The sequence below is a fragment of the Pseudoliparis swirei genome, chromosome 9 (genome assembly GCF_029220125.1).
Source record: "Pseudoliparis swirei isolate HS2019 ecotype Mariana Trench chromosome 9, NWPU_hadal_v1, whole genome shotgun sequence".
Lineage (NCBI taxonomy): Eukaryota > Metazoa > Chordata > Actinopteri > Perciformes > Liparidae > Pseudoliparis > Pseudoliparis swirei.
This window is the reverse complement of record NC_079396.1, coordinates 10,696,941-10,721,017: the sequence shown is the minus strand read 5'-3', so window position 1 is coordinate 10,721,017 and position 24,077 is coordinate 10,696,941. Positions and strand designations below refer to the sequence as shown.

Sequence of the window (24,077 nt, the reverse complement as noted above, 5' to 3'; positions counted from 1 at the left end):
CCGTACAGTCGCATTAAGCTAAGTACATTCGCGTGCAAGTCACGTTAGATGACAGGTTGTTTGACATTTAACTTGACATTTGTGGTTTGCAATTTACCGTTCACAGCGTCTTTCTGGGAAGCCTTTTCGAGCGGCAGGAAAGCTGTTTCTCGTACGGAGAAATGGCTCCGAGGCACAACACTCAGGTGGGAACGCAAACCCGTAAAAACAAAAACAAAGCACAATACCATTCCTGTCACATTACGTCGCGTTACTGACATATTTGTTCTTGTAGAAGTGGTAACAAGTTAACTTTGATGAACCCTTTTCATGTGCAGTTGGAGAAAGTCATCGATGACGTGCTAAAGAGTGGCGATGTCCAAGCGCTGGATGTGTTCTTGCAAACGAACATCCATGAAGGCCCCCCCATAGCATGTTCTGCACAGTTTCTCCCCAAATTGGATAAACTTGTTATCAGGGTAAGATGTATCCCAGTACACTCAAGACGCCAGGTTGCTGCTCTGTAGTGTGGGTTAAATCCAACCATATCTTTATTCTTTATTTAGAGTTTGGATCAAAACGATTTCAAGTCAGCCAGTTTGGGTCTTGCTATCCTTTACAAGTATGGGAAACACCTGAAACTACCTGGTGGCTGCCAAGGGCTGTCAGGATTGATCGCTCAAGGCCTGCTGGAAAAGATAAGTATACATGTAATACACACAGTGTGTGAGTACTGCTGCACAGGTACAAGTACCTAGTCAGTTGTTTATTAAACCTGGTTTTGTGCACATGGTACAGTGGTTTGGGAAATGCAGGCAATTGTGGATCGAATGTGGCCCGAAATGGGATGAGACCTTGTTCAATCTGTCTGAGGAATTCTTTGATGCCTTAATGGTGAGCTGATGTCAAACCCTAAAACACACCGTGTATAATTCAACAATGGACCAATCACATTAGTGTTCATCATTTAAACATGTTTCTTACCTCTTTGTTACAGGTGGTTCATGAAGCATGCAAAGAGGGTATGCTTGTACATGTTCTCCTTCTTATTTGTCCTCAGCTCATGTGTTTCATCTTCAGTTAGCCCTTTTTAGGACCCAAGTGGAGAATATGGAAACTTCAATTGCTAAATGTTTAAGAAATGTAGTTATACAACGCAGTTATTGTAGGTGTGGTAAAATAATCTAATAGGCATTGATCATATTTAATGAACTTCTTAGGACCACATCAACTTTCATGATGAATCATGGTATATATACGTAAATACTTTCTCTATTCACAATATTGCCACACGTGTTTTTCTTTTTGTAGGAACATGCAAAATCACAGAGTTCTTCCTGTACCCTGTCGGTCAATTGGCAGTAGACCCCAGAGTCTTCATCCTGATCCAAAAAGAGGTTTGAGATGGTTTTGATAACTCCCTTTTTGGAGTAGCATTAGAAACTGTCAATCATGTCTTTGTTCATAAATTAATTTGCAAACCATGTCCGAACAGGCAATTCGTAAATATAACTTAATTCTGGACAAGATTCCAGTGGAGCTTAAGAAAGAGAGGAAGATCCTAACATCAAATGAGGCTTCAGATATCATGTATGTTATGGTAGTTTCCTCATTGTAAGGATAATTATTATTCACTTTTGAACCACATCCTCTTAACTTTTGCTTGTTCATTTCTTCAGGGTGAAGTTGGCTGGTCAGATTTTGAAGGGGGGTGGTAAGTATCTTTTTTTAAATATATAGTTCCATCTCACTTCACTTGGAACCATACATGGACACAAACACGTACAACGCACTTTGTTTGTGTCAGATTACGACTTGCAGACAGCCCTGATGGAGGCATTGTGCAGAATGGCCTCTTCTGACCAGAGGAAGGAACTGGCAGATCGATGGTTCAGCATGGAGCATGTGGCCAATGCCTTTGTCAAGATCAAAGATTCTGAGTTTGAGACGGTAAAAACATGTCATATTATCCAATCACTTTAGCCTTTTATTTGAATTAATATTCTTTTGCACTACAATGGTAATTATTGTCATAACACCACAGCAGGAGCTTAGCTATATCGAATTTAATATAAGTGTGATTTCAGGATTGTCGCAAGTTTCTGAACTTGGTGAATGGGATGCAGGGAGACAGGAGAAGGTAAACAATAACCATAACGCACACCCCAAGACATAGGCTGAAGTCGAACAGTCAAAAGAATGATGTCCTAATGTCTTTTTCTGCCTTTTTACCCGGTGAAGTATCATGTATATTATTCAAAGGAAAAACTTGTGTGTAATTCCAATGTCCTCTCTGCACTATAGAGTGTACTCCTATCCTTGTTTGGAGGTTTTTCTGGACAAGCATGAGGTCAGTATCAACCGGATTTATATGATTAATAATTTTTAAAAAGAAACATGAACAGATAATAATAATAATAATAATGCATTTATCAAGAACCCATTGTCTGATTGGTACAATTAACTGTTTGTTAATAGTTTCAGTCTATTATCAGATGTGTTGGAAGGATTATGGTTTTGTTGTTAGCTGCTGATGCCTGCTGATGAGAAGCTGGAAGAATTTTGGATTGACTTCAACCTTGACAGCCACAGCATCTCCTTTTACTTCTCTTTATTTGATGGAGAAGCACGGGTACCTCACAATCATTTATGAAATTGAAAAATCAAAGTGCAACATTTATATTATAATACACATAAGATGTTTGTCAGATTTTGAACATGGAGTCATTTCCTTTTCATGTAGGAGGGCCAATGGGAAACAATATGCATCGATGACCATGAAGTCAGAAGTTTCACTGTTACAGGTAATCAAAACAGAGACCACAGGTGTGTGTATATATGGAGTAAGTAAGCATGCATAACAAATGAACCAAGAGCCCTAAACTTCAAGAAGATATCTTCCTTTAGATTTTTGTCATGTGACTGGCCATGTCTTTTCAATATTTGTGTGTGTTTTTTTATTTCCAGAGGAGGGCAAGAGCAAAGTCTTGCAGTTACTGTTGTCAGAGCTGATCGTTGTGGGTGACATAGAAGGATCAAGACTTGCCATCCACTTCAGCTCCTCCCTGGACATCCTGCAGGCTGCTTGTACTGTCTACGGACACCGCAAAAACAAAGTATGTCATGGCTTATTTACCCAATCCACAATGACCACAAAATGGGGATCCTCTGTTGCTCTCCTGAAGGTTTCTTCCCTTTTTCCCCCATGAAAGGAATTTTTTCTATTTTTGGGGATTTTTTCCTGATCCGATGTGAGGTGCTGGGACAGGGATGTCGTATGTGTACAGATTGTAAAGCACTCTGAGCCAAATTTGTCCTTTTGATATTGGCCTGTATAAAGTAAACTGAATTTAATTGAAAATGTTCAAAAGAATATTCGATCTTCCTGTAGCACCAAAATACACAAATATTAAATGTTCTAGATACATTAACGATATTGAAAAGAACTTGGAACTTTTGTTTTGTTTTAACAAGCATCTCTTCCTGTCAGGGCTTTGTGGGAAAGATGGGCAAATCGCAAGTAAAGACGACAGTTAGAATTATAATGACGGAAAACATCTCCCAGGTAATGAAATGTCTGTTCACACACTGTTTTTCAATATGCAGCTATGATGTGACCAATAAATGTCATGACAAATGCCAAAATGTCTTCACTGAGTTGTCGGGTGGGTGCCTATTTGTGGATGGGACTGGCTAATTTCTGAGATCGGCTTGGATTACATTGTCAGGATACACGGTGTAAATTATGTTTAGTGAATGGAATATTGCTACAGAGAAAATCATTGTATGGCTGGTTGAAACACATCAGCATGATGGCATTTGTGTGTTCATATTGCATACCGCTCACCACGCAGGTTGTTCCAGAGAGTCAGATGTCCCTTGGTGAAAGTGAGAAAGATACTGCCCCCTACCTTTTACCTGCCCAGTCTGCAATTGTGCAGGTGAAACAATTTTGTATTCTATATTAAATCAAATACTTTTGCTATTACACACTTACGAGGCAGAAGTTTGTTAATGACAGTTCAGTTGGCTCAAAACATACATAACCAGTAATTTATGCAGTTGAAATGTAAAAATGTTTTTCTTACTCCAAGTACAAAAAATGGACGATAAGTCAGAACAAAAGTTTAGTTCAGGTATTACTCTATTTAGTTTGAAGAGATTTAGTATAACAATACATTACATATCACTGTGAAGTTTTTTGTCTACAAATGATGTGATTCTTTCAGATAAAAGACAAATAAGGATTTTAAAGAAGTGTCAAACTATTACAATTTAGATTGACTTCAGTTGCGGTTGTTATCCAATAGTAATCATTAGCGGTGAATTGATAAATGTATTTGTAACAACTCTACCATGCTGTGTTATAGCTACATAAATGAATGCAAATAAATTAGGGCTGTGAAACGAGAACGTTTTTTAATCAGGTTAATCACAGGTTTCTGTGGATTAATCATGATTAATCACATATATACATTTACAGGGCTCTCAAGACAAGCAAGAGCTCCGAGAAGAGTTGTTGACGGGGGGGGGGGGGGCAAGTGACTTTTTTTCGGCATCCGAGCTCTGCGGCGCGCGAGACGGAGATCGGAGTCGTGTTAACGCAACACGTAGGTAGAGACAGAATGACACGCTGCTGGTTCGAGACGACCAACAACAGACGGATTGGAAGCTCATTCTGCGCATGCGTTAAATGCGTAAAAAAACAAAAAACTAGTTAATCCTGTAATTTAATTAACTGAGTTAATGCGTTATTTTTCACAGCACTAAAATAAATATATGATTTTAATATATCACTTACAAGTTGCAGCCTTTCTGCCAAGGCAACGCCTCAAAAACAAACAGTCAAGGCCACTAGGTGGCGCAAAGGGTAATAGAACCAGCCATATGAGGTTAAGAGATTGCTGGACAATATATAAGGAGTTGTTGACATTAAAGACAATAGACCCTTTTTAATGTAGAATTTCAATATTTCCATTCTGCTGTGATCTTGCACTATTATCGTAATTTGGAAGGGATTACATATATCTTTTAAGATTTTTGTTTTAGTTGTCATTTTAGTATTACATTAAAATTGACCATTCACGGACGACACAAAGAATTCACTGACACATTCTGATTTTCAATCCAGATGGAGACCCCAACGAAGAGGAGGTGTTCAGAGTCTACCACCTTCATCAACAACAGTGCAGGAGGAAGTGTGCATGATTCCCGTCTCCTCTCCTCTGTTATGTCCTCAAGTGGGTGTCCCAGAAATTGTTTTGAATTGCTGTCACACAAATTGAAATGAGTGAAATTATTAGAAATGCACTTAAAAACAATTATAACAATTAAGCTTGTTTGCGATGGAATCAGTAATCAATTAATCAATCAGTTTGTTTGTGCTGTATTTTGTATTGTGTATTTACTTTTTTTATATATATATTTATAATCTTCGAATAATATAGGGTTCCTGGTACAATATGCAAACATTTATTTTACAATTTGCTTTACTTTACTTTTTTTATATATATATTTATAATCTTCGAATAATATAGGGTTCCTGGTACAATATGCAAACATTTATTTTACAATTTGCTTTACTTTACTTTTTTTATATATATATTTATAATCTTCGAATAATATAGAATTCCTGGTACAATATGCAAACATTTATTTTACAATTCATTGGCTTTACTTTACTGTGAAGCTTTGTTCACCATTTATGACAACACTTAAAATAAAAAAAAGATTTCATAATTGTGCCTTGTAGTAAGGGAGGAAGCAGTTGGGATACATCGTAATAGGTCACATCTAGTAAGAGAAATCAAATGGTTAGTTTACAAAACATCTAACTAAAATTATTCATTCTCTCTTTCTTTGTTTTTGAGTTAAAGAAAGGTTTGCCAACTCAGATCTTATGATGACATTGTGTGACTTTCTCTTTTTGACACTTCAGCCAAGGGTAAAGGGAAGCCATCTCTGGAGATGGTGCGTTCATGTGATAGGCAAGGTGAATCTTACCTGGGAGCGCTAAGGACATCTGCTAAGACCTGCAGTAATAGCACACCTAACAGCACAATGGCAGGTGGCATGACAGAGCAGGTATGACATATACTGAATACTGTATTTAAGATCAGAAACTTCAAAATGTGACATTACAGTATTCAAAATGTGTTTTGTTTTCATGGTGTCCGTCTCAGATTGATCCGTCTCTCCAGAGCATGGCTTCCAAACAGTCCAATAGGAATAATGTTCACAAATACAAAAAGGTATAATCACCAAATTGATATGTTTATGAATAAAGTGGAGCTAGTGTCACTCGTCTGCTATTTCGCAATCGCTCTGAACTGTATTCAGTGTAGGTATGATGTGATTGAAAAAACACAACAATATTGATTTTAATCTTTTTAGTAATTAGTATTAGCATTAACTATTATAATTGCATCTGATGACTCCAGGCCCAGATACTGTTTGAGGCTGTCCCAACCTGCCTTCCAAATGTAATTTATCTTCTATCTTTAAATTGTTACATTTGTTTTCTCTGCTTTTTCTACAGAACATACCAGTGGCAGAAGCAGTCAAAATGGTTCTGTCTGGACATGGAGAAGAACACTCTTTGGGTATTGTTATTGCTGAAGCTTAGCCAGAAAAAATATAGCTGCATTGTTATTCTTCAGAATATCTTGAACCCACGACTGATCTTTTTACTGACAGAGTCTAGTGTTGTGCCTGACACCCAACCCAGAACTGAGAGGAACATGTAAGCACTGAAGAACCACCATGCTGTTTTTAAATCTACTGCCTTCGGAGTAGTTGTGTTTATACAGTATGTGTATGAGTGTATATCTTAACAATTCATTTGTTCAAATTGCAGAACTTTGAACCGGAACAAATTGTCAGTTTCTGAATTCATAATGACGTCGACGCAGAAAATCAATTCTCGGCCAAGACCTGGTAGGCAAAGAAGTCATGAAATAATACAACTATCTCTAAGATGTCACCAAATGTTTTGCTTATTAAAAGCAAGGAACCAAAACGAGTGTCGTCACTTCACTTCTATTTGTTTCTGAAACCATTCGTTCTCCTTAGAGCCTCGTTCAAGTTTGGCACAACAGCAGGAGTGCCCGTCACAGAAATTGTCAATTCCAGTCTCAAGCTCAACCAGCCAAAAGCAACTCCATATCGAACTCACCCAGCGCCTGCAGAAGGTCCTCAGTGAGAGGAACCAAGGTCCTGCACCACGGGAGCCATCCACCCCCCGGAGAAAATTGGCCGATCTCAAAGAGGGTTCTAAAGGCAGAAACTCTGCAGTTCAGTCTGATTTGGGGCTGTGTACTTCCAAAGAGCAGCAGACCCGGACAAAGGCCCTTTCCAAAGGGAAGCGCCAACGCCTGATGTCACCAGAGGCAGATGCTGCTGTAATCAAAGCTCCAGCCAAGACCTCCACAGCCAAGGCTCTGCAAAAAAGAGTTCCACCTCAAGCTAAGGTTGGAAATGATATTGGCCGATCAAACAAAGAGACGGTATGCATTCTGTACGCTTTAAGCATTTTAAGGCCCAAACACACTTGAGCAGAAACGTACGAGCCTCATTTGACAGGCATCATTTGATGCTCCTATGAGGCACTGATGTTACATTTTGAAGCTTGTTTTACCTCATGAACAATCTGGCTGAGCATAGATTACAGATTGTTATTATTTTCTTTAAACTTTTTGGTCTAAAGTTACATCAAGATTGGAATTAATGTAGCTGATGTGCCCTCCCATTGGCACCTTATTAAAGTGAGAGTATTATTCTTAATTCATAATTAATTCCTCTGGGAATAATCCATAGCTTTTTCTTCCTTTTAGTTTTCATGATGGATACTGAGGCTGCTGGGTCCACATTTGTCGCTCTGAAATGTAAAGCCATTTAAAACAATATGTTTACTTAAAAAAACGCACGTCAGATGCTTTCAGTGCTTTTGGGCCTTTTCAGTTGATTGTATGGCTTTTAGTTTTGTACGCTGTGATTCTCATACCTACTGTCTCGATTCAGAGAGATGCAGAAGTTGCAGGCAGCCTGGTGAAGCGCATTTCTAGTCATTATGAGATCAACACCAAATCCAAAGCAAAAGATACTGCAGAAGGTATCCCCAAGAGCTGGATTCCTCTTGTCAAAAGGTACACATATTGCTGATTGTTGGGCTACATTATGTTGTCGTAAATTAACAAATGAGGTCACTAACATATGGTTGTCGCTTATTGACTGTTTTTGTAATAGGCATGTCTTCAATATGAGCTGGTTTTCAGGTGGTAAAGTAAGTGATCGTTACTTCATATATGGAGGAGTAACTTTGAGTTACCTTCCTCCTAATTGATTAACAAAACACAATCTTAATCTGCTATAGAACAAATCATCAGGAGCTGTAAGCCTAATGAAATCAGAGAGCAAAACCACAACTAAATCTACACGGCAAAGGTACAGCAATTCAGTGAAAACATTAGATATTTCAGTGGCTTTTTAGTGTATTTTTGTATGTCACTAATGCTTTTTTTCTGTTGTACAGAAAAGATATTTTTGCATTCAACATTGATGGACATTTGAGTGTGACGGTAAATATTACTCATGTTATTTATTTGATATGTTGACACCTGGTTATATTATACCCAAGTACTTGATATGCCACTAGTGTTTTAAGTCTGTTTTCTTGCTCTTTAGGGAAAGAACACAACATTCTCTCACATTTCTGCCATGTCGATCAGGTAGGTTTGATGGCCTGTGGACTGTCCAGCATCTCAAACGGTAACCTTTTTTAAGAATCTTAAAAAAAGAAAAGTTTAACAATCTAATTTGATATTCGCGTTATTGTTTGACAGTAGCAGCAATGACTCACCAACACTGCCCAGCACAACCAAGAAAGGACAACCTGCGGAAAAAGTATACATTTATTGCACCGTAGTGTATTATTATAGGTATTCAAAGTTGAAGCTCGTAGAGACACTCATTCACTCGATTTATGTGTGTGTGCATGCTTACTGCAGCTTAAGTTCACTTTCTGGGCAATTATTACGCTGCCATTACAAAATAATAAATACATTATGTGCTGGCCAATAAACCATCTTCCTATATGCGTCTTGAACTACCTTGCCTTCTGTGTTACAGGCGAAGCGGTATGTGAAAAAGCATCTGTTCAGTGACACGGACTACAGCACGACAGATGTCAGCTGGCTGAGGGAAACATGCAGGAAACCCAAACCTAAAGTCACCAAATACTCCAGACAGGCGCCTGTCCAACCAAGAGCAATGTCACCTCATACTTCATGTAGGCCATGAAAGCCACGCATTCATACGGCTCACAATCTGGAATAATTGTCATTAATAATGAATGGGCATACAATTATTTAAAGACATCAATATTTCCATAACAAATGGGTCTTTCTTTCAATACAGATGATTTCACAGATCTTCCCCCATCCTCTCAAAAACCTGAGAAGGGCAATACCAAACTCAACAAGGTGTGACAGTATTGTTTTTTTAGATGTTGCCCTAGTCTATTATGCAATATCGCAGTTCGCCACAGTGTGTCATTGTTTAATCAGAAGAGGCCTGAGGTGAAGGGGAGAGTGGAGCAGCCAAACAAGGCAGTGAAGCTAGCACCAGCACCCAAAAGACTCCATGCAGCAGGCAGGAGGTCCAAAAGAACTGCAGCCATCTCTACCAAGAGCTACAAGGAGCCAGACACTGATGACAGCCTATCGGAGTTAGAGAAGCCTGCTGTTCCCAAGGCAAAATACTTCACTTTATCTCACGTTCTGATCTTGTTTTTTAACCATCAAAAAAATGTTTCTACTTTTGTTAAAAAAAATAACAACTATTTTTCTAATTGTGTAAGCACATGCCCAAGAGACTAGGTTTGTCTTGATCAAACAGACTTATCCTGATCACCTTACACAATGTCAAGCAAATTCTTTCAATATTTTTGATGAACTACTTCAGCAAGGATAATTACTAAAATCATACTGTCTCTTGTCTGCATAATAGTACTCCTCCGCTCATCATTTGCAGAATGCTGAGAGAACTTACGAGGCTGCTCAAGTGACAAAGAAAAAGACTGCCAGCCACCCAACCAAAAGCTATATGATGCCAGAGAGCGACCGTCATAGCAACCAGTCAGAGTCCATCTTTGGACATCCACCCCCTTCCAAGGTAGAGGTCATTAAGATGTAATCTCGTGTTTTTGAGATCAGGTGATTGTATTTTCTGCATGCCACAAAGCATCTATGTTGGAATATATCAGGGAATGTATCCATATCACCCTGTACTCATCATTTATTTTCTGTGACTTCTAGTTTGTGGATAAAAGCGTCAGCTAAATGGCATGTAATGTAACATGCAACATCAGAGCTTACTATAAACTCCCCAGGTGGATGCAGTTGTTCCCCAAACGTCAGAGTTATTAGAGCTTCTGTTTAAAAAAATCCCTCTAACTGGAAAATAACGGGGTGGAAATCAAATCGTCTTTTGACACAGACTGACTAAGAAAGGTTCAGCCACAGGTAACTTTTCTAAGCTGCAAAGCTTGTTGAAAGTCCACACATCAGCCTCCCCTTACTGAGCTCTGTAGAATATGTACATACTCATTTTAACATCATGGCTGTATTGAAAACACATTCCTTATTGGTTTGCCAAAAGACATATTTTGTAGGCCAGCAGGGGAAGAGTGAGAAGTCCTGTTTAGAGGTTCCAGAGGTAAGGAGGGAAAAATCCTCTCTGAGCAATCCACGATGCACAGAGGAGATCCAACAGCAACAAGCAGTCGGATCTTAAAAAGCCATTGGGTCGACGGGGGGAGCCCCTTAATTTAGGTCTTTGTGTCTTACCTTTTCAAAAGTACTACGTTGTGTTAATGAAGGACATTGGATAATACAAGTTCATTTTCAAAGAAACACAAATAAAATGTTAGTTAAACTAAAAAGAGAAATGTATCTAAAAATAATAAAAATCCTCATCATATTCGACAACTGATATTACATTACATTATATTACATGTCATTTAGCAGACGCTTTTATCCAAAGCGACTTACAATAAGTGCATTCAACCAAGAGTAAAAACTCAGAACAAGAATCCAGGGTAACATTTCTTCAAGAAAGTCAAACTACAAAAGTACCATGAATAATACCATCAGTAATACCACCAGTCTGAAGTGCTAATCTGTATTTTAATCCAGATATAGTCGGAAAATACAGTATGTAGTTCTAAAATAATGCATAACAACCAGCTATAAATGCATGTGCACTGACCAGTTGGTGGAAATATTAACACACAGAAAACTGAATATCATCAACACCAACAAGTGAAACGTTTCAAGGAACTTTTAGCAACCCTTTTTGCAATAAATTGGGAAGGAGTCATGGTCTTGAATGTGAGCTTTTTAGGTTCTCTTTGTCTTCCTGCTTGTTGAAGACAAATACACTTTGCTTTTCAGAAGCAGAGGCCTGACAATGTTCTTTCAGAAACTAGGAAGTTAAATAAGAAAAATGTCGTTCCTGCCCAAGAACAAGTGAACAGATTGAAGGGTCCCCGGGCTGACCGCCAGACCTTCTTCAATCCATCCCCTTTGATCGAGACGATGAGATGTAAGACTGGATAGCCGATCAGCAACAATTACATAACAGTCTTTTTTTTTACACCAGTTAGTGTCGATTACATGTGTCATAGTGGTTTAAATAGTTTGAAACAATTGTAGAGCGAGATTACATTTGGTTCTTCACCGTAAACCTACATTGTTGCACCTATTGTATGTCAAGCATTTACGTGGTCTGTTAACTTTTAGCCGAGAGATATAATACTTTCCCCCTGTAAAAATGTGAAACATTTTGTATTTATCTACATTTATTTTACTCAATGCATTGTCACTTACTTTAATGCAGAGCATTTTTTTAAACTGTTACATAAATCACCCTATTGCTCCCCAAACTCTGAACTGTAAATTGATATTTAGAAAAGCATGTATATATTGACCTTGTATTCCCTGTCCGACCTCTGAGGGCGGCTGCCTGAACATCTGTGCTTATTTTGGACCCTCACAGCTGCTGAGAGGTCAGCCCCAACCTTGGAGTTGACCTGCTCCCCTCTCTTCACCCCGCGGGGATCCCCACTCCCTGCCTCCCCCGACCAACTCAGCGAGGACCCCTCCTCACCGATCCTGCTGCGACCCAAACCTCGCTCTACAGTCAGCAGCAAAGGAAACTTAAGGGCCTCTTTATACAGTGCAGAAAAAAAGCGCAGCTCATCCAAGACTCGATCCAACCAGTCTGTACCCGCTCTCCCTTCACTGACCCCCATCAGACAAACCCCTGCACCTGCTGCTGCAGCAGAGGTACAACACCTGATGTCGGTGTCATTGTCATGTGTGGATTCGGTGTTAAAGGTTCCAACTACATTTGTTATGTAGCATCATACCACATGCTACCTTTTACTCCAACAATATATACATCACCTGGGCAGTGTAGTCGAGAATATATGTTGTAGTACGCCGTGGTATTCATTGTAGGCAATCGCAGCTGAATGTAATTATTTAAAAGATAGTCATACCTCAGAGTCTTAATCAGGTCTGACGACTGGTGTGGAGCAACAATCACATGAGAATCACCAGAGTGACGTGAATGAAGGTGTGAACTATTGTGTGACTGTAGGCCTTCATAAATGGAAACAAAGAATTTAATGAAGTCGGTCGGGAACTGAAGCATTGCTGGCTGTAATCCCAGTTCAACTGAGAAAATGTGTGCAGAGAAATTAAAGGAGTAACACTTCCTTCTGTAAACCCGTTTTAAGTTTGAGATTCTCTCTTTCAGCAGTTTGTTTCCATTGAATCTCAAACTACCAAACTGCAAACAGTTGTTACGGGTAACATAAGATGACTGGGGATATTGTCAGAATGAGTCGGAGTGGCCATTTGCGAGGTTACAATGTTTCAAGATAAATATGAAATGTAATTAAGTAGTAAACATTGGCATTGCACGTGATCTGAATGATTAGGTGGAATGATTGAAATGATCCATGCTACTCGAGGCAGAGCACTCATTTGTGCCGCTTAACAAATGGTTGACTGTTCTTCTCATTGAACTGCTTAATTTATTATATACATGGTGATTAGTTAACCATTCAATTATTTATTTTGTCCTTCATTTCCTCATCACTTTCTGTCCCTCTCCATTCCTTTATTTGTTTCCAGATGAATCCAATCGAGGAGCGTCTGCCGTCTGCAACTCCATCTCCCTTTCCTCTGTCTGCTCAACCCCTGTTGACATCCACTCTTCTCGAGCTGGAGAAGACGTCCATTCCCTCTCCTCCTCAGTCTCCGTTCCCTGAAGACACTTTCAACCATGGGAGCCATTACAGCTTCAGTAAAGTGTCTTCAGTATCTTGGGTTTCATCCACTAAGTCATCAGTACTCAGTAGTAGAGTTAAGAGCAGTCCCGCTGCTGCCCTGAATGTGTCTCGTATAAAAGAGGTAGGGCTTTAACACACTTTATGTTTTTATGATGGATTCATTATAATTGGAATGCTTTAGGACAGACGGATGAGAGCCACGAAAGACCACTTTGAGTTATTGCAATAAAAAAAACTGAAGCCAGTCAAACAAACGACTAATACATTACCGTCCATCCTGATAGAAAACACCATCTTCAGACCGAGACCAAAGGTCTGACCGGCTTCATTTCTCAGGTAAAAGGCCTGTTGTGTTCAACTGGGGTGTTGACAGCTGTACAATGGATTTCCCTTTTTGCTGTACAGTCTATCCTCAAAGCCAGGTTCCCTTTACAGCGAAACGATGTTGCAATTCAGACGAAATGTAAAAGTGTAATGTAATCTAATGAAATAGTCATTGTGAGTCGCAATTATCTGAAATGGGGCTCCAGGGTCACATCACTGATCAGCTTTAAAGGGAATGTGTTAAATGTATCTGGGTCATGTATTGTAACGGTTGGTGCTTGTTCCAGGACCCAGTCGCAAGCGCATCTCTTTGTCCTGTAATTCTGAGGAAGATGAAGAGGAAGAGAGAAAAAAGAGCAAGACAAGAGGACAGCGCACTCCTCGGATGAAACCAAGGAAGTTGTTCAAAACCTGTAAGACATAGTACTTTACTGCTAATTAACAGTTAACTGATAAGTACAATTAGCTTTCAATTAATTTTAGAATAACATTTCCAAATGTCCAGGTAGAACAATATCCATCAAGAAATTAGTGCCTCTCTTGCAAAGAAATGATTGATTAGAGATAAGTTACTTCTCAACTCATCATTTACATTTTACATGCTACGTAATGTACACCATAGAGAGTGTTCAGTATTGAAACATGACCGTTTTTCATTGATTTGCCTCTAATATTGCCAATGACTCGTCTGTGAGATAATAGTCATCTCTTCATTGTTTCAGCAACTAGACCTCATGGTGAAGACGAGCTCTGGGGAGAGCAAAGTAGTCAAGACGAAGAGGAAAGCCAGCCAAAGGAGATGACTTTCAAAGTTGCTAAGGAAAGAATAAGTGACAGATATCAGAATATCACAAAGGAGACTGTCAGAGACACGGCTCATGGCACAGGTATCTGTTTCCCCGACTATACATCACATTCAGTGTCAGGTGATTTGTCATGGAACAGATGTGATCAGGATCCTACTCGGGGACTGTTGTCTGGCCGTCACAATTAGAAAAGCTCAAAAAGCAGATAAGTTGTCTTAGAATAAATGTTATTGTAATAGTTGCATGTGGGATGTATTTTTCATAGTTTAAATGAGATATTACTGTATACCAACAGCAAAATACAACTATACAACTTCAATACTACTTTTTTGGGAAGATGTTTCTCTAATAGATCAGAGGCCCTTTCTGTCATCCTCAGTCGCTGAGGTGTCTGCCGAGGATGAGGTGAGCTGTGTGATGTCTTCTTCCCACACGGTGAGCACCAGTCATTGGGAGGCTGAGGTGGAAGATGGAGACATGGATGCGGATGAGGGTTTCGAGTTGCCAAAACTTGCTGAAAACGCGAGTAACCTGTCCAAACAATTCAGCTCTGAGCTAAAGAAAAAGTTCCAGGTTGGACACACATATACACACACATACAATGATAGACATTTAAATAGAAAAGAGAAAAGCAGCAGTAATTTTTGAAATTCCCCCACTGTGGGACGAATAAAGGAATATCATATCATATCATAATTGCATTACTGGCATTCAGCATTATGTCGTTCCATTTCTTCTCAAGGAATTTCAAAAGACAAATGTTTGTCTTATATACTATATATTAAATATAAATGAAATGTATTTGTCTTGCATATATATTCTATAACCTTTTCTTGATGACTGTAATCCTGAGCCAATTAAATGTCTAAATAATGGCCTAGCTGAAACCGTATCTATTAAATGGGTTTGTATTCAGAGCCGTCATAATATGGTGGAAGTTTACAACAAGCATTCCTTGAAGACCGTCCAACAACATGTCTCCTGCCTCAACATGCATGTTACCAAATACAGGTCAGTTAGTATGTAGTTAGTGTTGTAAAGCTAACATTTCCATCCACGAGTCATGTTGGCTAATAGATTACAAAATGAATATGCACATTTTATGTTTCTTTTTTCTTTTTACAAGATTGATAAGCCTTACGGGTAACTGGGGTTATTTACCGTGACCACGTTTTCCCATGTTTGTGTCTGAACTGACCAGGGCCCTACTTCTCGTACGTGTCTCAACGAAGTCGATCAAATGTCCTATTATCCCGCTTAAATTAACGAGATGATTGAACATCAGGCTATCTCGGTTTCTCAAAACCTGATCCGCCCTCAAACTGTCTCGTTAATTTGAACCAGACATCAGTCCACAGCGTGCCCGTCCCGACTTCAAAAGGGGGAAGCGTCTCACCGAAACCATAATTATATAACGGCACAAAGTCAAATAAACTCAAAGGAAAAGCCTTGTTTTTCTGCGCTGACGAGCAGGAGATGATCATGAACGCATATGAAGGAATTCCAGACCATAATCATAGATTATAGCAGCCCAAGGAGAATATAAAAGATAGAAAAAAATAAAAAAAATTTAAAAATTAAAAAATTCAAAAAAAAAGAAAAAATCAAGAGCCTAACACAAAGAAAAAAAAAAAAATTCTAAAAAAACACAAAATGTATCGTGGGTTGGTGATCTCCTGGAGGAAATGCTCTGTGAGAGCCTTGAGGACCTGGGGAAGAATGTGGAGAGGGTGTGGAGAGTCAGGAGCGGGGAGTGTCCTTCTTCGACACCACCTCCTTCCACCTTCCAGGTGGTGAGCACCAGTTCCGGGTGTCCAACTCCAGCTGTCCCAGAGTTTTCAGTGACCTCTTCCAGATTGTGCCCAGTCTGCTCCCCAGCAGACACGTGATGGGCCCCAGACTCCACCTAGGTTCTGTAAGCACTGGCCCTCGCCGACTGGTGCTTGAAGGACAGCAACACTGCTGCAAAAGAATAACTCCAGAGCCTTCTCAGGAAAAAGAGTGAGCTTTCCTTGCTTGCTTCAGTGGGTCGCTGCTCTCAGCCCCAGCTCCACTATGTCCCTTTCCATCCCTGTCACTCCGGGCCTTCATGACAATACGCTGTACTTGTCCCCGCCCCACCAAGTCCACGCCCATCTCTCTCCAGTGTGTCCACCCCCCTCCTCCCAGGTTCCACCTCCATCTCCTCCTGTCCATCCACACCTCCCTGGTCCTGGCCTCCACCTCTCCCCCACCTCCTCCACACCAGCCGCCCACTCACTGCAGAATCATCAGAGTACTTGCCCACTGCTGGATACCGCACCTCTGTAAGTCACTGGAGCAGGTGGTGAGGCAGTTCCTGAGTGGAAGTCACAGGTGTACAGGGTCCACACAGCAACAGAACGGGCTCAACAACACTGACCTGCCTGACAAAAACTGTGGGCTGCCTGTGACACACTGATCATGACTGACAAACTGTGGTCGTCAGTCATCCAGGCCAGTCCACCTGGCACTGGTGGATGGCTCTGCATGCAGCTCACAGAGACATCAGTAAGCTCAAGTGACTCTCACAGAGCCTCACTGAGTGACAAGTTGATGAGGTTGCACCACCACCCGTTGCAATTAAGCAAGGCTCACATGGTGCTGGATGATGGTCCCTTGAGGAGTCACCAGTGATTGGCTGGTAGAGAACGGGTGGCCACAGACCCCACCTCAGCACCTTCATCACATGGGAGGTGAGGGCACAGTCGGTACAATGGTGCTGCCAGATGGTGCTGACGACTTCTTGGGGAGTGACTTGATGCACGGACCCCAGCCACAGCCCCCCCAGCCTCAGGCTGACGTTGAAGAGGCGCTCAGGCTGGACACCAGACAGCTGGGTGCAGAGGGGGCTGACCCTGGGCTGATGCCTGGGACCTCCAGCTGTCGCCCCTGGACTGTAGTCTTCACCAGCTTCTGGCCTGGCTGAGACACAGGAGGGGAGGAGGGAGGTCATGGAGTCAGGAGGCTCGAGGTGCAGGTCAGCAGGGGGAGGGGGGGAGAGGGATGTTTGGAGGTGGGAGGTGGGGGATGTGGGAGGAGGGAGTGATGGAACTGAAGGAAATGAAAAAGCAGCTCTGAGGAGCACCCCTGGGGGAGCCTCCTCCCCCTGGCCTCTCCACCAGCAGCTGCCCTCATGCACCTCCACACCCACACCTCCTTGCTTGGAGTTTGCCCTCCAGCTTCTTCCTCCCAGAGTGAGTTGTCCTCCCTTCCTCCTGTAGGAGTTGTGCTGCGCTTTTTCTCAGCTCATCCTGCGCTCCTCCTGACCTGAAAGCAGCTTTCATGTTAAGAGCCCTTTTCATCTCCTGTGATCCAGGGCTTGTTGTTGGGTGAAGCGCGGCCGTGGTGTGGATGGGGATGGTGTGGATTCACCGTGATGATCAGGTCAGTGTGATGCAGTCGGTCATTGATGTCTCCCGTCCTCACCCACTGTGTCCATCCAGCGACTCCCCAGTCGTTCCTGTCAAGCAGTCCTCAAGCCAGTCCCTCACTAGACCACCTCCTCACAGTCCCACCCTCACAGCACCAGAGGAACACACCCAGAGGAACATACCTGGGTGTCAGCCCGGACACCCGAGGGGGAAGGGGCAGTGGCGCTGTATGCCGGTATTAGTTAGCATGCAGCATTGTTCCTAGTGTTTGTGTCTAGTTGGGCAGCAGTTCATGGCATGGCTGATGTTCCAAGAGCTTATCCAGTGTGGTGTGTGGTGTCACCAGTGAGTGCCATGAATGCTCCAGGCTGATGCAGCAGCAGGAGCACAGACAGTGGTGGAGTGGATCAGCTTCCTCAGCAGCTCAGCGTCAGCGGACTGACGTACGATAACCCCAAACCACAATGGCGGACTCGGAACTCTCGCCACGGGCGCATCCTCACGCCCACAGTTCACAGTTCTCAATTCAGCACACTCTTGCGCCACTCCAATGCACCATCGGATGGCACACATAAACATTCACATCACCCGCCGCCCTTTCTCTGTCTTCTACCCTGTCTGCAGCTCAGTCCTGAAGTCGGGCGCCGGCAAAGCCGCCGGCCGGATCCGGATAGTCCGCCGCGCAGCCACGCGCTCAGTGAACACAGGACTGCTCACGTCAGACCCTCCCTCATTAGCGCAGCCGGAGCTCATCATCCCTTATTCGCCGCCAAAGACGCCTGCCCCGTGCCGATCGGGTACCGAGGGTTTGTATCTCCTTAGCCCTAGCCGCCCCGCGACACCGCAGCCAGCCGCCGAGCCCTCTCTCTAGCTCCAGCACAGGTCTTTCTCCTTCTCCCAGAGCAGAAGTCAGGCCTCAGCGATCAGCTGCGCGCGAGCGACACAGGTCCCAGCAGTCATTTATGCTGTTATGTTACCGATACCCGAACTCAACACAAAAAAAACAAAAAAGTATCGAAAAAGTAGTTATGGTCAGTGTCGTCCGTCCATAAGACTAAGTGACAAAAGAAAAAGAGAAAGAAAAAACAAAAAAAAAAAAAAAAAAAGACAATAAAATAAAAGCAAAACGCCACTACTGAAACAAGCAGCCGTTGGCACAGCGCTTCCTATTAGGAACATCCAACACCGCTCATCCTCCCTATCCCGCTAACTAAGTTAGCCAGGTACGAGAAATAGGGCCCAGTAGGGACACCAGCAACATTTTCTAAAACTGGTGTAGACACCAGCAAGGCACCAGCCAACACCGTCATTTACGTCCATTAAATGTCCTGGTCTATGTCACCGACCGGCTGTGATTGTGATTAGATGGGTCTGACTACATTATGATAAGAGTTTCACTTTCTGAAGTCTTGCGAGGGGATGTGAGTGTCGGCGGGGCAGGTTTGTTGTGTTTGAGTACAGAAGCATAGCTTGGGGTTATCTAAAAGAGTTTGAATGTCATGGCTTAATATTTTTATCACCTCCACAATGTGGATGAGGTCTCTGAATTCAATGGCTGCCCGTATTTATTTAAGCCAGCGTATAATAGTTGCTTGCCCACCAATGTGGTCTTAGTGAAAACAACTATACAGTCAGCAGGTATACCAAGTATTAATTTCCCAAAGCAGCTTTAAGTTTACTTTGTTGGTACCTAAGTATGTGTTTGTTTGACAGGCTCCAAGTCCACATTGTTGTGCCTCCCTGCAATCTGAAAACATGGTTTTTTTGTCTGCTTTATATTGTAGATTTCCACTTAATATTTCCTCCTGTGTGCAGGACTCAGAGGCTTGAACAGGTTCAGAAGGTCCTCGTGGAAGAGATCAACCAACTGGAGAAGGATGACACTGTGCTCACGAGCATGGAGAGAGACCTGACTGTATGCAACTCACTCTCTCACTCAAACACACATTCAGTCAGTCATGCCAGCTTCACAGCACCCTTCACCCTCACTGCACCGCTTCCTGGGCCCATGAACTCGGTACTCTCTGCGCCTCTGCTCTTGCCGGGAGTGACCGAGCCTCCTGTTCCTGGGCGACTCTTCAACAGGGCGGACTGTCCGCAGTGCTCGATCTGAGCCAATGTCAGCGACCCCTCAGGCCCGTTCCGTTTGCCATGCCACGCGATTAAGTTAAAGTCCTGCGTTCAAAATGACACTTAAGTAGAAATACAAAAGTTTTTCCATCAAAATATACTCAAATTAGCATAGGTTTACTCATTATGCAGTATGAGTATACGATATAATTTCAAATAATATATTTACTGGATTTACTTTGTCATTGATCAAGGATGCATTACTATTGTAATTGTACAATGACCTTAAAATTGTACTTAATGTAATTACTTTTTTGAGTTCATATGTATGATTTAAAACACCATGTATGTGTACACACACATGGCCATTAAAGCTGATTCTGATTACTTGAGTAGCCTAAATGTAATTAGTGACATTCCACCATTGCTAGAGCATAATATTGTTTACAAGAGCACAAAGTTCTCAACTGATCCGGCCTCCTAATTTTGTATCTCAAAGTACACCAGGTTGATGCATTTCATTTTAAAATGCCCAGCATTTCCGCTGTAACCACCTAGAGAGTCAGAGGTCCCCCCCCCCCCCCCCCCCACAGTCTCAACACTATCCACATACAGGATTCTGCTCAATACAAATGGCACTAATTATGATGCGTTCTTGATCAGTGTTTTCTCTGTTCTCTCACAGATTTACTGGAAAAAGCAGTCCGTGGCTTTCCATTCCCACCGGGAGCAGGGAATCATCAGGTGAAACTTATGCCTCTGTGTGTGTTTGTGAGAGCACTGAAAGAGCCATTCTATAATTTTAATGCGGGGATTCCCGCCTCACGGCAGTTTTCCCGCAGGCTTGAACCCAAATACTCTGTAAAAGAGTGAAAAACACTTGATTAATCTGTGGAACTTAAATTGAAACGCTTGAAAAATAAGTTATTCCTCAAGCTCATCATCATACACTAAATATGCACCGGGAGCTATTTTTGAGGGATGTGACCAGTGTTTCTTTATATGACTAACGTAGGAGGTATACTTTTGTGTTATCATGCGTTGTGTATGTGTCGCGTTTATTTCTGACTAAACAACCAACACTTCAAATAAAAGCAGGAGACGCAAGGCAGCGTCATGCGTATGCAAAATGCATTTATCCCCAGCCTGGCACTGCTGCCCCGATGCAAAGGGCCCTTTGTTGCTTGTCTTGTGGATGACTACTGTATTGTCTGATTGAATCGATACAAAGGACAATCGGCCAGCTGATCCAATCAGTGTCCTGTCGAACATGTTAAAGAGGCTGTTCAGAAAGTTTCAACATTATTTATTAACTTGACAAGATCAAGACTGATACATTTTTTTAAAAAGAGTTGAGTTGAGTTTTGTAATTATTCCGAATGATTGTCTCCACAAAGAAGTGATGGGGTGAAGTGGGTTAGCTGCTTTATCTGTGGCCACTCACACACGCATTAATGGTCAAAAAATGTAGAATTTCTTTTGTTTAATCTTGATCAGATTATTTCCTTGATTTAATCGTAGGCTTTTTGCTTTTACAGTCTAAGTTAGAAATGTGTTTGAGTTTGAATCACCGACATCCAATGATAGTGTTCAGTAAACCAGAAATTATTTTCAAGTGCAGTCCTTAGAAAATAATGCATTTAATGTTGTCCGTGTTTCCCATTTAAGCTATATCACATATACATGTTTGCTTACCTTGAGCTCTTGTGTTTTCTCACCTTTTTTGTGTCTATCCCTCATTTGGTTGTGTGACTGTCCGTCACCTTCCTTCCAGAAATGAGGCCTTGAAGAAAGCCCTCCGGACTAACGTGTGTCACAGTGTGGAGTATGAGGAGAAAATATTCACATCCCAGGTGGGATCCGCACACCGAAACTTCACGGCTGACTTCTAATATGTGCTTCCTTGTGTTGCCCAAGTGGTCGCATCTAATTCGCTGGGCACACCCAAAGCTCAGGTGGCTTCTAACTGAGAATGCGTATTCACAGCTCATCAATTTCTTGTAATAGAGCACGTTACCTCTGCCTGTGAGCTTGTCTGACTAAAGATTTTCCACTGAGTTGCATTAATACAATTTTGTCATTGTCTCGTGTGTCAACTCGTCCCGCTTGTCCCGACTGTCATCTTCTATGTTAGCGCCCCTAAAACCTGCTGCTGCGTCTGCTCTTTCTCAGATGTGCATGATACGAAATGACATGAAGTCAGCTCAGGACAGACTCCTCAGCGAGATGGTGAGTAGACACGACGCAGTCGGAGAGAAGTTATGACTCATTTTAACGAGGCGTCTTTTCAGAATATTTCTTTGTGTGTGTTTTGTAGCAAGAGGGGGAGATCCAGAGTGTGAAGAGAGGCCTGCATGCTCTGTTTTTCCCCTGATGATGGAGCCACGTCTTGAGCTGAACAAAGTACAGCCAAAGATCACTACAGTATAAACAAGGTTGTGTATTTTACCACTGTGTACTTTAACTGTTCTGGTTTCATTTCAAAGTGTTTGCCTTGAGTACTGATTGTTACAGGTTCTGCGTTCATTGTACCTGGATATGTTTGTTTTATTCTGACCTGGAAGTGTTGTTGCTATATGTTTGGTTTTATTAGAAATGTTATCTTATTCTGATGTTTTGTGTTCTTCGAAAGTAAGTACAGTAAAAAGCTGTTCGGCTCTGTGACATTTTTAATACAAATTCCTGATTTATTCATGTAGATTAGTAAAGTACTGAAAATTGCCAATTAATTAAACAATGAAATTGTTAAATCTATCAATTGTTTTTAAATAGGTATTCAACCTGATTCTTAATTGAAAATAACACTGTTTACAAAAGAAATAAGCCATTCTTAAAAAAGACCTTGTATTTTGAAGACAAGTAGTGCTTACAAAGGTATTTCTCTTTTCAGTGAAGACATTGACGTCCCATTCAGATTGACATACTGTATGTACAGATAATATCAAAATTCATACCCAACACCACCTCAGAGACTGCAGTCTTTACACAGTCCAAGTGACACATTACTCATCAGTTAAGAAAAGGTGAAGCTGGTCACATGCACAACTTCTTCCAACGACACCGCCTCGCCAAAGTCCATGAAATAGTAAAAAAAACAACACTGACTGAATGACATAATTGTTTTTCCCCCCCTCCGCTCTCATGCGGAGGGTCAAAGGCGCCATCAGAGTCCTCTTCCACCAGCCAGCTTCCACGCGGCGACATTCAGGAGTCACCAGGACACACTGCCGCAAACATTTCCATCGGCTTCTCTCACACCCGTGCCCTCATACAGATGTCAAGGGTGCTGGAACAATGTTCAGGACGCGCTGAAGACGAAGAGGCCTCAGGCTCTCTGAACTGCCTGCCGCTGCTCAGCTCAAGAAAATGTTGAAGCTCAGCATTTCTTCACAGAAGAAACTCCCTGCTTTCATGGCCGGTGGAACCTGGAGAGACAAACGTGCAGAGAAACCACTTGTAAGGGTCGAATCACAAGCGTGAGAGCAGAGGGCGCCTTTGTCACCGCACAAGATTAGATTAGATTCAACTTTATTGTCATGACACATGTACAAGTACAGAGCAACGAAATGCAGCTTGGCATCCGACCAGAAGTGCAACAGAAAGTATCCTAATAAATACATGATCTACAGGTTATAAATAATGCGGAGATATAAATATATATTTCTGGGGTTGCTAAACTTGTGCAAATATTCAGTGCATATTAACTCGATAGTGCAACAAATGGCATAAAGTGTCTCCGGTGCGGATAGAGTGGTGTATGATGATCAGTGGGGGGTAGAGTTCAAAAGAGTAACAGCTCTGGAAGAAGCTGTTCCTCAGACGGCTGGTCAGACCGTAAGCTCCTGAAGGAGGGAGAACAGTCTGAGCAGGGTGAGAAGAGTCCTTCAGGATGCTGCGAGCAAGGCATCTATTGCAGCTATCATCAGTTTTGTGTTGCTATTTTTAGCACAGTCATTACATTTGCTGAGGGGCTGTACACACTCGCATCCAGTCCTCCCGCTGTGTCACTGTTACAATTCACATTAAGGATTCCTGCTTCGCCAAGGACACTGTGGCATTTAATCATGTCTCTGCTTTGCAGTTCCAGCTCCCCAGAGGACAACCTCCCCGGCCCCCGTCTGCAAGCACCCCCCATCCATCTTTAGCTCC

General features: G+C 42.0%; 2 protein-coding genes across 2 annotated transcripts in view; one reads left to right on the top strand and one right to left on the bottom strand.

The window, feature by feature from the left end:
* Positions 1-111: 111 nt before the first annotated feature.
* sycp2 (synaptonemal complex protein 2) lies at positions 112-22,682 on the top strand. Its single transcript, XM_056423708.1, has 46 exons — positions 112-185; positions 318-458; positions 546-679; positions 771-873; positions 977-1,001; positions 1,291-1,376; positions 1,475-1,569; positions 1,659-1,693; positions 1,787-1,929; positions 2,067-2,119; positions 2,284-2,329; positions 2,507-2,611; positions 2,723-2,783; positions 2,947-3,095; positions 3,470-3,544; positions 3,834-3,920; positions 5,111-5,219; positions 5,918-6,063; positions 6,162-6,230; positions 6,518-6,581; positions 6,676-6,721; positions 6,836-6,915; positions 7,051-7,484; positions 7,999-8,123; positions 8,224-8,260; positions 8,351-8,421; positions 8,510-8,555; positions 8,662-8,705; positions 8,820-8,880; positions 9,106-9,265; positions 9,394-9,458; positions 9,543-9,728; positions 9,985-10,149; positions 11,430-11,580; positions 12,034-12,323; positions 13,179-13,457; positions 13,621-13,672; positions 13,948-14,073; positions 14,383-14,547; positions 14,846-15,039; positions 15,383-15,477; positions 19,674-19,773; positions 20,614-20,672; positions 21,703-21,781; positions 22,101-22,157; positions 22,246-22,682. The coding sequence occupies exons 1-46, from the start codon at positions 162-164 to the stop codon at positions 22,300-22,302; spliced, it is 4,974 nt and encodes a 1,657-aa protein (XP_056279683.1). The 5' UTR covers positions 112-161; the 3' UTR covers positions 22,303-22,682.
* Positions 22,580-24,077, bottom strand: part of phactr3a (phosphatase and actin regulator 3a) — a 34,533-nt gene continuing 33,035 nt past the window's right edge. The window contains exon 12 of the mRNA XM_056423709.1: positions 22,580-23,353. Coding sequence (XP_056279684.1) covers positions 23,338-23,353 — 16 coding nt within the window. The 3' untranslated portion in view covers positions 22,580-23,337. The remainder of the gene's footprint in view (positions 23,354-24,077) is intronic.

What these genes read in the sequence shown, in the direction of transcription:
- sycp2 (XM_056423708.1), top strand. Translation starts at nt 162, where the DNA reads ATGGCTCCGAGGCACAACACTCAG. An exon ending in GCCGATCAAACAAAGAGACG is followed by an intron (nt 7,485 to 7,998) that starts GTATGCATTCTG and finishes GTCTCGATTCAG; the next exon opens with AGAGATGCAGAAGTTGCAGG. An exon ending in AAGGAAGTTGTTCAAAACCT is followed by an intron (nt 14,074 to 14,382) that starts GTAAGACATAGT and finishes TCATTGTTTCAG; the next exon opens with CAACTAGACCTCATGGTGAA.